Source organism: Pongo abelii, chromosome 8, assembly GCF_028885655.2.
Source record: "Pongo abelii isolate AG06213 chromosome 8, NHGRI_mPonAbe1-v2.0_pri, whole genome shotgun sequence".
Taxonomy (NCBI): Eukaryota; Metazoa; Chordata; class Mammalia; order Primates; family Hominidae; genus Pongo; species Pongo abelii.
In genome coordinates, this window is record NC_071993.2 from 132,747,733 (window position 1) to 132,761,513 (window position 13,781).

The 13,781-nt window shown below is 44.8% G+C and overlaps 1 protein-coding gene and 1 long non-coding RNA gene across 3 annotated transcripts in view; one reads left to right on the forward strand and one right to left on the reverse strand.

The window, feature by feature from the left end:
• TEX36 (testis expressed 36) overlaps positions 1–9,655 on the reverse strand; it is a 102,609-nt gene extending 92,954 nt beyond the window's left edge. For both annotated transcript variants that reach the window (XM_002821254.6, XM_002821255.5), the window contains exon 1: positions 9,434–9,655. In XM_002821254.6, the coding sequence (XP_002821300.1) occupies positions 9,434–9,484 (51 nt within the window). In that variant the 5' untranslated portion in view covers positions 9,485–9,655. The remainder of the gene's footprint in view (positions 1–9,433) is intronic.
• Positions 9,569–13,348, forward strand: LOC103891747 (uncharacterized). Its single transcript, XR_655992.4, has 3 exons — positions 9,569–9,826; positions 12,764–12,934; positions 13,035–13,348. It is a non-coding gene; the product is annotated as an uncharacterized LOC103891747 (long non-coding RNA).
• Positions 13,349–13,781: the final 433 nt, after the last annotated feature.

Genomic DNA, 13,781 nt, shown 5'->3' on the forward strand with positions numbered 1-13,781 from the left:
GTCAGGAGTTCAAGACCAGCCTGGTCAACATGGTGAAACCCCATCTGTACTATAAATACAAAATTAGCTGGGTGTGGTGTCAGGTGCCTGTAATCCCAGCTACTCACGAGGCTGAGGCAGGAGAATCAATGGAACCCAGGAGGTGGAGGTGGCAGTGAGCCAAGATCATACTATTGCACTCCAGCCTGGGCAACAAGAGAGAGACTCTCTCTCAAAAAAAAAAAAAAAAAAAAAAAAAAAAAAAAAAAAAAAAAGTTGAATATTGACCCCCAGTCTCTTCTGGCTTGTAGGGTTTCGCTGAAAGGTCTGCTCTTAGTCTGATGGGCTTCCATTTGTAAGTGGCCTGGCCTTTTTTTCTGGCTGACCTTAACATTTTTTCCTTCATTTCCACGTTGGAGAATCTGAGATTATGTGTCTTGGGGTTGATCTTGTGGAATATCTCACTGGGGCTCTCTGGGTTTCCTGAATTTGAATGTTGACCTGTCTTTTTAGATTGGGGAAGTTCTGGATGATATCCTGAAGTACGTTTTCCAACTTGGTTCTGTTCTCTCTGTCTCTTTCTGGTACCCCAATCAGTCATAGGTTTGGTCTTATTACATAATCCCATATTTCTCAGAGGTTTTGTTCATTCCTTTTCATTCATTTTTCTCTATTCTTGTCTGCCTTTCTTATTTCAGCAAGACAGTCTTCAAGCTCTGAAATTCTTTCCTCTTCTTGGTCTATTTAGTTATTGATACTTGTGGTTGCATTGTGACGTTTTCATGTTGAGTTTTTCAGCTCCATCAGATCATATATGTTCCTCTCTAAACTGGTTATTCTGGTTAACAGCTCCTGTTATGTTTTATCATGGTTCTTAGCTTCTTTGCATTGAGTTAGAACATGCTCCTTTAGCTCAGTGAAGTTTGTTATTACTCACCTTCAGAAGCCTACTTCTATGAATTCATCCATCTCAGTTTCTGCCCAGTTCTGTGCCCTTGCTGGAAAGGTGTTGCAATCATTTAGAGGAGAAAAGGCACTCTGACTTTTTGAGTTTTCAGCATTTTTTCATTAATTCTTTCTCATTTTTGTGAGTTTTTCTAGCTTCAATCTTTGAGGCTGCTGACCTCTGGATGGAATTTTTATGGGGACTTTTTTGTTGATGCTATTGTTGTTGTTGCATTCTGTTTGTCTTTCCTTTAACAGTCAGGCCCATCTTCCATAGGACTGCTGCAGTTTGCTGGGGGCCCATTCCAGATCCTATTCTCCTGGGTCCCTCCAGCACCTGGAATTATCACCAGTGGAGGCTGCAGAACAGCAAGGGTGGCAGCCTGCTCCTTAGTTTGGGATCTCTGTCCCAGATGGGCGCTGACCTGATACCAGCAGGAACACTCCTGTGTAACTTGACTGAGGGGTCTCACCCAGTCAGGAGGCATGGGAACCAGGGCCCTGCTTAACAAAGCACTCTGGCTGCCCCTTGGCAAAGGGGGTGCTTTGAGCTGGGGGAATCTCCACTCATCCAGATTGCCCAGGTTCCTTAGAGCCAGCAGGGGAGAAGACTAAATCTGCTGATCCAGGGAGACCATAGCCACCCCTCCCCCCAGGGGCTCAGTCCCAGGGAGATAAGAGTTCTGTCCCTAAACCCCTGGCTGGAGTTGCTGAAATTCATGCAGGGAGGCCTCATCCAGTGAAGAGGGATGGACCAGAGTCCAGCTTGAATAGGCAGTCTGGCCACGATCTGCCACAGCTGCTATGCTGTGCTGTGGGAAATTCCTCCTGGGTCCAAATGGTCCAGTCTCTCCAGCACCAGCAGGGTAAAAATGGCAGACTGGAGCTACAGCAATGGTAGCCACCCCTCCCCCTGGGAGCACAGTTGTCTTAGCAGGCAGCCACAGTGATGACAGCTGCCCCTCTCCTGGGGAGTTCAGTTGTCTTAGGAAGCAGGCACCCACGGTGATGATGGCCACCCCTCCCCCAGGAACTCAGTAGTCTTAGGCAGTCCCCACCAAGTGGCTGCTGAGAATCTGCACAGCTCTGTGCTTGGGACCTAAGGCCCTGGTAGCGTGGGCTCATGAGGGGGATCTCCTGATCCATGGGTTGCACAGATCTATGAATAAAGCATGGTTTCCTGGGCAGGGCAAGATGATCACTCACCACCCTTCTTGGCTGGGGGTGGGACCTCCACCCCATGTGGCTCCCAGGTGAGCCAACACACCACCCTACTTTTCCTCACTCTCTGTGGGTCATGCCAACCACCTAGTCAGTCTCTGACAGAATCAGGATACCTCAGTTGCCAGGGCAGGATTCACTCACCATTTTCATTCTTCTCAGTGGGAACCTCCAACCACAGCTGTTTCTAGTTGGCCATCTTGGCCCCTCCCCGCTAATTTTATCCTAATTTCTTCATTGACCCAGTGGTCATTCAGGAGCATGTTGTTTAATTCCTATGTATCTGCATAGTTTCCAAAGTTCCTCCTGGTATTGATTTCTAGTTTTATTCTACTGTGGAATGAGAATATATGTAATGATTTTAATTTTTTTAAACTGTTGAGACTTGTTTTGTGGCCTGACGTATGGTCTATCCTGGAGAATATTCCATATGCTGATGAAAAGAATGTATATTCTCCAGTTGTTTGATAGAATGAACTGTAAATGTCTGTTGGGTCCATTTGGCCTAAAGTTCAGTTTAAATCCAGTGTTTCTTGGTTGACTTACTGTCTAGATTGTCTGTCAAATGCTGGGAGTAGGGAATTGAAGACCTCCACTATTATTGCATTGCAGTCCATTTCTTTGGATCTAATAATATTTGCCTTATGAATCTGGGTGCTCCAGTGTTGGATAGCCATATATTTAGAAGTGTTATATCTTCTTGCTGGATTGATCCATTTATCATTATATAATGACCTTCTTTGTATTTTTTTTACTGTTCTTGACTTACAGACTGTTTTATGTAAGTACAGCTACTGTTGTGCACTTTTGTTTTCCATTTGCATGGAATATCTTTTTATCATGACTTTATTTTCAGTCTGTCTATATGTCTTTACTGGTAAAGTGAGTTTCTTGTAAGCAGCATATAGTTGGATCTTTTTTTTTTTTTTAATTCCATTCAGCCAGCCATTCTATATCTTTTAAATGGATAATTTAATGTTTCTGTTCAAAGTTATTATTGATATGTGAGGCTTTGTTCCTATCATGTTATTAAATTGTTTTCTTGTTGTTACATCTTCTTTCTTCCTTTCTTTTTACCTTACTGCTTGTCATTGTGATTCAGTGGATTTCTGTAGTGGTACAATTTGAATCCTTTCTCTTCCTCCTTTGTGTGATTGTTCTACGAGTGAGTTTTATACTTTTGTATGTTTTCATGATGGTAAATATTGTCCTTTCACTTCCAGGGATCCCTTGAGTATTTCTCAAAAGGTCAATCTAGTGGTAAAAAAGTCCTTCCCTCAGCATTTGCTTGTCTGGGAAAGACTGTATTTCTCCTTCAGTTGTAAAGGAGAACTTTGCTAGAAATAGCATTCTTGACTGGCAGTTTTTTCTTTCAGCATTTTGAATATACCATCCCATTGTCTTATGACCTGTAAAGTTTCTGCTGAGAAACCTAATGTTAGTCTGATGGAGTTTCCTTTATTGATGACTAATGCTTTTCCCTTGCTTTTTTTAAAAAATGTGTTCTTTATCTTTGACTTTAGATAGTCTGACTGTAACATCTCATGGAGAAGACCTTTTTGTATTGTATCTGCCTCGGGACTGTTGACTTTCTTGTACCAGAATGTCTAAATATCTTTCTGGACTTGGGAAGTTTTTATCTATTATTGTGTTAAATAGGTTTTCTAATTTTTTCTTTGTCTCTTTTCTCTGGAGGATCCTGATAACTTAAATGTTTGATCACTTTATGTTATCCAAAATGTAACAAAGAGTTTGCTCATACTTTTCAATTCTTTTTTATTTATTTTTGTCTGACTGGATTATTTCAAAAGACCTGTCTTCAAGTTCTGAGATTCTTCTTCCTGATCAAGTCTATTGTTGAAACTTTCAAATGTATTTTGTATTTCCTTCCATGAGTTCTTCAATTTCAGAATTTCTATTTTGTTCTTTTCTTTTCTAAATATCTATCTCCTTGGCAAATTTCTCATTCATATCCTGAATTATTTTTCTGATTTCTTTGTATTACTTTTCAGAATTCTCTTGTATCTCACTGAGCTTCTTTAAAATGAATTTTTTTTTCCTTTTTTATTTTGAGACATAGTCTCACTCTATTGCCTAGGCTGAAGTGCAGTGGTGTGATCTTGGCTCACTGCAACCTCCGCCACCCAGACTCGATTGATCCTCCTGCCTCAGCCTCCCGAGTAGCTGGGATTACAGGCATGCACCATCATGCCCAGCTAATTTTTGTATTGTTAGTAGAGATGGGGTTTCGCCATGTTGGCCAGGCTGGTCTTGAACTCCTGACCTCAAATAATCTGCCCACCTCGGCCTCCCAAAGTGCTGGGATTACAGGCATAAGCCACTGCACCCAGCCCCTAAAATGAATATTTTCAATTCTTTATCTGGGATTTGGGAAATTTCTTTTTGATTAAGATCTATTGCTGGTGAATTATTTTGTCTCTTGGAAGTGTATTTCCTTGCTTTTTCATGTTTATTCTGTCCTTACATTGCTATCTGCACATCTGGTGTAACAGTCTCTTCTTCCTATTTTTAAATTTACTTTTATAAGGGAGGACATTTTCCTGAAGATGTTTCTATGGTGTCAATTGGATAGAGTACTTTGGCTTTGATTCTGCATACATGTAGTCATGCAGGCTCTATATGATTTCTTTGTCTGTAACCACAATTAGTGGTACCTGTGATTTCCTCAGTGGATTAGGGTGTGGTTAACAGTAGAGGCTGTGATGAAGTTGTGCTGGGGACTGAGATGCCAGGTAGGTCAGTCTTCAGGCCCCATTGGTGGCAGCAGTTGGCTGAGCATGTCTATCTTTGTGCCTCAGAGTGGTATAAGCTGGCACCTGTTTTGGCAGTTCCTGGTGGGCCAATTCTTGGGCCTCCAGGTGGCTTGCTTTGATACCAGTAGTGGCAGCAGTGAACCAGGCAGGTCGGTGGGTTCTCAGGCCCCTAGGCAGCTGGTGTGGCATGGGTGATGGCAGTAGCAGTGGCAGGATGATTTTTTGGGTCCTGAGTGGTGTGCATTGATGTTGGCAGTGGTTGTGATGGGCTGGGCAGGCCAGTCTCTAGGACAGCAGGTGGTGCTTGCACATGGGAGCCAGCTGAGATGGTAGTGGCCAGGAGTTTAGACCCAATCTGGGTTCCCTGGGAGGAGTGTACTCAAGGTGATAGATGGGTTGGGCAAGCTTAAGAACGTGAGGCTATGTGTTCTGTCATGGAAGAGGAGCCAAAGCCAGGCTGGGTGGGCTTGCGCTCAGGCCCCCAAAATATGACAGCAGGCACCAGCCATCATGAGCAGGAGCAGGCCCCAGGTGGAGTGCTTGGCTGAGAGGTGGTAGCAGCTGTGCTGAGGCCCTGTCACTGGAGGGAGGGGTTGTCTTTGGTGGCCACAGTCTGGGCTGGTGCATGGGGAACACACATCTCTCTCATGCTCCAGTCCTGCCAGGGTTTGCCCTCCAACCTTGGCAGCAGTAGCCCATGTCTAGCTCGCCCCCCTTGGCTCTGGCTACAGGAGCACCCCCCCAAGCTGACAACTTAGTTCCAGTGTCAATTTGTGCCTCACTCACATCCCAGTCTCCTGGCAGTGCTCACTTCCCAGCACCAGCAGCTGCAGCTGCAGCCCATGCCTCAGTTGCTTCTTAGCCTCAACTGTGGAAATGCTCTCAGCTCACTCCTCAGTCCCAGTAGCAACAGCCCAAGTTTCCATAATGCCTCAGTCCAGATGCTGCTGGGACCCAGGACAGCGTGCAGTCTGCCAAAAGCTAGGTTTGAAAATGGCATCTTGCTATAGCAGCCTGGGTCTCAGAAAGGAACCCAGCATGACCTTCCTCCCTAGAGGAGTTCCATCCCACAGTCTCCAGGAGACTCTGTTAGTTTCAGGGATGGAAGGGTCGAGAAGTTCTCCATGGCCAGAGTTACACATTTCTACAGTGGGCATGTGGGCTGCCGGAAGTCTCTCACTTACCCACTTACCCTTTCCCCATGTTGGGAAGTCACTCCTGGCTCCCAGCCGATCCCGGCCAGGCAGGCTGCCTTTTTCCCTTCTCTTTCCCCACGTACGGTGTTTCCTGTCACTTCTCTGTTGAATTCCAGCGTTCTCTCTTGGATAACATATTTGAAGTGTGACTGCCTGTACACTATTTTGGTTCTTCTAAGTGGGGGAGGCGGGCATGCAATGCTTCTAGTCAGCCATCTTGATGCCCCTCCCCTGCCTTATTATTTTACGGTAGCTTTTGGTTGCTTTCTTCTCTGCTTCCTGTCACACCCCCCAACCCCAGATAACAATATTAACAACCAAGCACTCATATGATCACATACAAACACCTATGCCTATGAGAAGACTTACACTGCTTTAAAAAATCAGATTATATCATACATACTGCTTTGCACCTTGCTTTCCTCTCTTAACAATATATTCTAGAAATGTGTTCAAAGTCAACCTATATCTTTCTCATTCATTGTATCTTCTATTTTTAAAATATTTTCCAAAGAAATATTATTAGAGGTAAATATAAATAATACAAAGGGTCTTCGGGCTCTGAACCTTTTCCTTCACTCTTCCTCCAGTCTGACTGAGTCAACACTTCCCTCTCGGAAGCTGTGGAAAGTCAGGCTGGGGGTTGGGGGGAGGCTGTTCTAACATCAAGAATGATGTCTCTCACCAGTTAAATGACAACTGACTTGGGTTCATTTGTATTCAGCAAGTCTGTAGACTAAATCACTGTAAAAAAATGGCTCTAGCATTTTAATTTCACTCTTTTAAAATATATATTTAATGGCTATAACATGATAGCTGTGAAATAAACCCTTCTGTTAGATATTGTAACCGTGATATACAGCTTTTTAACTAGTTGGCGGTGAAATTTTTGCTGCGTTCCATCACTCAATGCCTAAAATATTAAATAGGAAGGGGCAAGTGTGTGGAAAAAGTCTTTCCTACCTGGCAATAGCTAGATTACAACCAGTAAGGTCAACTGCAAAATGACTGTCACCTCTAACGTGGCAATTACGGTCCTCCCAAATGGGCTGCTGCTGACTCAAAGCCAACAATTTCTTTAATTTTTCCCTCCTCGTCTACAAGTTACTTTGGGGAACTTCATGATCAGCACTATTCTTTTTATGCTCTTAGGTGCTGACAGCAGAAAGGATTTTTGCCAAAGGCTCAAGCCAAGCTTTGGGGAATAGTGCCTTTCTCCCTAAAACCCAGGGACTGGGCTACGTTTCTGGGGTCTTGATAGAAGGATAAAATAAAATTTCTTCGTATGAAATGTTGATTCTCACTTTCCCCCTTACTACGGAATTCAGGTTCTTCATTCAGATCAGCCATGTGGTTGATTAAAAAAAAACACCTCCTCAGACTCCCTTGCGGCTGAATTGGCCATGTGACACAGTGAGATGGAAGCAGAGGTCTAGGGAGCAGGCTCCAGGGAAGGCAGGAAAGTATTGTTTTCCTGATAAAAAGGGGCAGACTTAGGTGACAGGTGCTTTCCATCTTTTTGTCCTTTGACCTTCCTCTTATTTTCCTGCCTGAGTTGTGGACTCACTGTTTGGAGCTGGAGTCATCCCACACTAAGGATGGTAAAACAGAACTCTGAAAAAGGAGCTGCTGATGACTCCCTTGAGCAGCTGTACTAGCCTGGGATGGCCAATTTCTAGGTTTCATTGTTACTTAAGAAACATAAATCCCTATTTGGTTAAGACACTGTAGTCACTTTAGTCAGCCTTTTATAAAATTCAGGCTAACAATTGTAACTGATACATAGATAATAGCTAGAGCGAAAGCTACTTGGTCTCAGCAACTTACATTTTTCTCTTCATGGGAACTTAGCTTTATGGAGCTGACATTAGTTCCCATTTTACTTTGGCTGCCAGGGAACTCAGAGTCAAATGTGGTGCCCAAATATCTACCATATAATCCTAGAAATATACCTAATATTATATCTATGTTGTATGTGTTCTCAGACTCAGCCTCTTCTCTTTCTAAAGTATTTATAAAACTGGTTATAACTTTCTATTTGATTTATACTGTATTATTTTATTGTGTACATTTTCCATGCTTTAAATTTTTGTGGAATGAAACAAGGTATACATTTGTGTGTATACACATATATGTACACATATATACAAAGTGTATATATGTTAAGTGGTTTCTATGTGCTCACTCGTTGTACTGAGCACTTGTTAATGAGTCATGAATCCCCCACCATGGTCTTCTACCCTTGGTACATTATGCTCCCATTTTACAGACAAAGAAACTGAGACTTAGAAAGACTAAGCTGCTTAGCCCAGGTTGTATCCAAGTGGGTAAATCAGTTTTTTAAAGCCTTCAGACCCAAATTTGCTGAAGTGTTTTCTGTTTTTCTTTGGAACAAATTAAAATTTTAACAATTTTTTACCTATTGCTACCCTAAAAGAAGTCGACGTCAGGTTTTTCTCTGATTATGTTTCTCATTGAGGGTCTACTGCTGTGATTTCCCCCTAACACTCTTTTTGTGAATGAATTGTAGAAATTAGAAATGGGAAAGGCTTGTCAGCCATGAAATATACATGTTTAAGAGCAAAGGAGAGAAGTGCTTGGCCGACAAGGCTAAGACCTCACACTTAGGAGTGACCCAAATGTTTCTTGAAGATGGTAGAAGAGTGACAAATCCCACAGGCTCTGTAAGTGACATCAGAAGAGCAAGGGCTGGGGGAGAGCATGAAGCTGGAAAGGGAAAGTTTTCAGGTGATGAAGATGAGTAAATGATGCATTGCTGGACTCTTCTCATTTCATAGGCTGGAGGGGCTAAAGGAATTGGATTGGGAGCCAACAAGAATTTGTTTAGAGGTTTCTAGTACGATATAATTACTTCAACAAACATGTATTGAGTGCCTCCTATGCTCCAGATCCTGTTCTAGGCACTGTACATCAGTGAATAAAATAGACAAAAATCCCAGCTCCATGGAGCTTATATTCTAGCAAGGGGAGAAAAATAACATAGATAAGAGAATAAGTTCTGTTGCATGTTAGAAAATAGATGTTAAGGAAGAAAGAAAAAGTAGAGCAGGAATGACTGCTTAGTAGACATTCACAAGGTTCCAATGTGCTGAGCATTTTACATGCATTATTTCATTCAATCTTCGCAAGAGTGTTAGGGGATTCCTGTTTCACACATGAAGAAACAGGTTGAGTAAAGTGAAGTGATTTGTCAAAGGTCATGCTTCAGTAATAGCAGAAGCAGGATCGGAACTCCTCAGACCATTGACCACGCCCACGTGGCATGAGAAAGGCACCAGGGGCCACCATCTTCCTTACCCATCTCCCATCCTTGTCTGAAGGTGGGTTGAAGCGTTGCCCTTTGGTCATTCTCTCCAGGAAGCTGAATGTGGCTGAGATTGGCTCCCTCACCTCTCCATAAGCTCTACACGTCTGGGAAGCTGCTTCCTAAACTTCATAAGCTCTACGTGTCTGGGAAGCTGCTCCTCCTCCTTGTTCCTGATCTTTACTTCTCAGCCTCTTCCAGGAGGGGAAGGTGCGGGTGCCCATTGTTGTCATGGAATGGGAACTCACCCATCACAATGGGCGAAGGAGTCTTCTAAGCCCTCTGAGGATTCTTGCCACTGGTTCCTTGCAGCTGTGACTCCCTGGGGTAAGAGGCAAAGAGCCACCAGGTTCCAGCTGAGGAAGCCCTGTGGTCAGCTCAGACAGGTGAGGACAAGATGATTTGGGGGTAATGGCGAACATTTTGTACCCTCTCAATTTTTGAACCAATAATGTTTGAGTTGCATGTCCCCCTGGCAACCGTATGTTCCAACCTGTTAGTTTTCAGAGAAGTAAGTTGAGTCCCAGACTGGGGGTGACCTTGTCTGCATCAGTGGCACTGCTGCACCCAGGACCCACGCTGCCTACTATCTCCTTCTGTGGCAGCCTCTGTGTCTCAGCTCAGGCAACCTCAGGACTCACTCACAGCCACTCTTACCTGCCTGGCACAGCATTGAGACCACAAGGAGGTAACACTCATGAATAATTATTATATGCCAAGTGCTGTGCTAAACTAAACATTCACCTGTTTTTATTTTTTCTCCATGACAACCTTCAACATTTACAAATAGGAAACAAGGGACAGACAGCAATGGATGGGATGCCACAAGTCCCAGCAAGGTCATGGGCCAGCTCCAGAGCTCATGAGCCTTGCCAAGGGCCACCTGGCCTCCCCAGGGCTGCAAAGGCTGCTCGTGAAATCTGGCATTTCTCTCAGGGCCTGGACACACACGTCCTGCCTCCCTTCTACTCAGTAAGGTGTTTTCTGCTTTTCTTTCTTTCTCCTTTTTCAAATATTGTGTCTTGCCAATTCTCTTGGCTATTCCATGTGAGTATGAGAGTAAACACGTACAGGACAACCTGTCCAGCTACTCTCTCACCCAGAAACTGTGTCCTCCACCCTTTCCTCCCCCAGTCACCCCCCTGGGTTTTCCAATGAGAGTTGCTGTAGTAGTGATACAGGACCTTATCCACTGCCAGCACTGAAGGGCCAGAGGTGGCCCTTAGATGTGACACCAGAGATGCATAGGTCCTCTTGCACTGTGATGCCAACAGCCACATGATAAGGAGAGGAGGAAAAGGTGGTGGGCCGCCTCTTTTGGTGTTGCAGAGCTGCTGCACCAGGCAATCCTCTTGTGTGTGTAGTAAACCCTTCCAGGATTTCTGCTACCTGCCGACAAACCCAGTGCAACAGACACTGTTTTTCACCTTTACCAGGCATTGCCCACTGCTCTCCAAAGCCCAGGTGTAAAGAAATACTCCCAGCAGCAGCAGTGCAAGGGGGTTCTGTCGTCTCACAGCCTTGCCAAGACGCACTATATTGATTACGATCAGATTTGACTGGGACAGGAAACCCGAACTAACACGGGCTTAAACACGATAGACATTTATTCTCTCTGCGTAGTGAAGTCCAGAGGGAAGTAGTCCAGGCTCGATATGGCGGCTCTGCTGTTCAGGATTCTCAGAGATGAGGCTCCCTCCCACCTACCACCACTCACCAGCTCCAGGGTGCAGCTGTCATCTCGTGGCCCCAGATGGCATCTGCGTTCCAGGCAGCAGAATGCAGAAAGGGAAGCAGAGGGGAAAGGGCGTGTCCCCATGGATCATATTGGGCCAACCCCAGTTGGCTCAGCTGCTTCCTCCTAAGGAAGGTTCCTGGCAGCTGCCATACAACACTTCCTCTCGTGGGCCAGGACTTCAACCACATGGTCAGGCCTCACTGTAAAGGGGGCTGCAAAGTAGGCATTATCCTGGTGGGATGACTGCCCAGCCGAAAGTTTAATCACCATGGAAAAGACAGAGAAGCAAAATCAAGGGACAGCCTGAAGGTTCTGCCACCCCAGTGGGTGTTCTCTTATCTTTAATTTGATTATTTAATTCCCCAAATTCTAACAAGAATAAGCCTAACTTCATTCCAATTAGCCTGGCCAGGGCAGGGGGAGGGGTGCAGAAGACGATGCATAGTGCTGTCTACTTCTCAGCATTGTGCTCGCATAGCACCTTATAAATACTCTGCAAACTCTAACGTACTTTGCAAAACTAAGGAAGAACACATGAAAGGCACTTCAATGTTTACTAAGTACTTTTATATTCATTGTTTTATATAACTTTCACGACAACCCTAAGACATGAGCTGGTTATCTTTCTTTTGTGTGTACCCCTCTCCCAGTCATTGTCCATCCATTCCCTGTTCTGCAGCCTGGAGTCTAAGCTGTAAAGGCTGTATCCCCTATTCCCCTATGCTTTGGCTCTTTTTGCTTTTGAATTTATTATTATTATTATTTTTTTTTGAGACAGAGTTTCACTCTTGATGCCCAGGCTGGAGTGCAATGACACGGTCTCAGCTCACTGCAACCTCCGCCTCCTGGGTTCAAGCGATTCTCCTGCCTCAGCCTCCCAAGTGGCTGGGATTAGAGGCACCAACCACCTCACCCGGCTAATTTTTGTATTTTTAGTAGAGACACGGTTTCACCATGTTGGCCAGGGTGGTCTCGAACTCCTGACCTCAGATGATGCGCCCCCACCTCGGCCTCCCAAAGTGCTGGGATTATAGGCATGAGCCACCGTGCCCAGCCCATGCTTTGTCTCTGGTTGGATTCATCCCATAGGAAATAGCAGTGGGAGTCAGAAGGGCAGAAGGAGATAGACAGCGGTGTGCTCATAAATGGTTCACAACCAGCTCTCCAGAGGAAAAGCAGCCTGATTTGTAGTGGCATCTGCCAATTTCCATGCATAAATACCTCCACCATGGTGGATTTCAAGCTACTGACATCACTGAACATGGAATTGGGAAGAGATGTACATAACACATTCTGATACATCACAGGTTCAAAGTACTGGCCCCCCAGGCTCTATCCCTACCAGGCCAGAATTTGGAAGGGGCCGTGTTTGTCTACTTATGTCCATAGCTCCTGCCGGGCAGCCCCTTCCCCACAGCCACAGTCCTCCCCATGCACAGTGCCCTCTCCCTACCCACTTTGGTCCAGGGATAGACAGGCTGGTCCCAGGAAGCTGCACCATTCCTTGTCAGTTCCTGTAACCCTGCCCACATCTCTGAGAGGAGACCCTTCATTACAGTCTCTTCTCTCACTGGTTTCACTGCAGGGATGCGGACTGAAGCTGAAGCAGGTGTTAATAATTGTCGTACCTACAGACGAGGAAACTGAGTCTCCATGAAGTGAAGTGACTCACCCACAGTCACACAGCTAATATATGGCAGAGCCCACAGCAGAACCCAGACATACTAAGGCCAAGTTCAATGCCAGCATAAAACAGGTTTTGTTTTAATGCACTTGCTTGATGCTGTTAAATTATTGAGCAGTGATTTTATAAGAGGATTCCTTTTAATTCCCTTTCCTTAACCTGCACAAAACAGAGCCTGCTGAAATGCCTAGCGCTTCAACAAGGTGAACTCTTGTAGGCCAGGGGCCAAATGACGGACATCATGTGCCACCAACACCACACAGATGAAGGTGGTGGGCCAGGGCAGAGTTCTGGTTCTCCTGCACCCTAAGATGAAAGCTAAAGTCAGAAAGGAGGGAGGAAGACAACGACGACATTTAAAACCTAAAAACAGTGGCCATTTCCAACTCAGTATTTCACACGCATTCACTTTGTCTCCACCGATGGAGCAGAAAATCCCTTAGAACTGAAACTTCATTTTCAAATATATTTCGCATCTCCTCTGTATGTAGTCTTATGCTCTGTTAAACAAGGTATATGACCACTGGTTAACGTATGTTCCAATTTTCTCCTTTTGAATGATTGTTTAAAATTCTAACAAATTTGTCCAAGAAAATCAAAACTGAATAAAGAAACCTGGCCAGAAAAAATGAAATTCTACTTCTCTTCAGCTAGGATTTCTCAGCCACAGGTTGGAGTAGGGATGCTCATGGAGGCTGTTATTTTCAGAGGTTTAAATTACTGGGCTGTACTTTGTGACCCACCATTCTGAAACAAGTCCTGTAGCACTAAGGGTACTCAGACCACCAGGGCCGAGAACGCCCGAGGGTCAAGTTGGGTCCTGCCTCAAGCCTTTGCACATGCTCGCACGTAGTGGTCCAAAACTGCCAGCTAGGGACTGTCTGCAAAGACAACACTGAGCCAATCACTCTTTCAACAA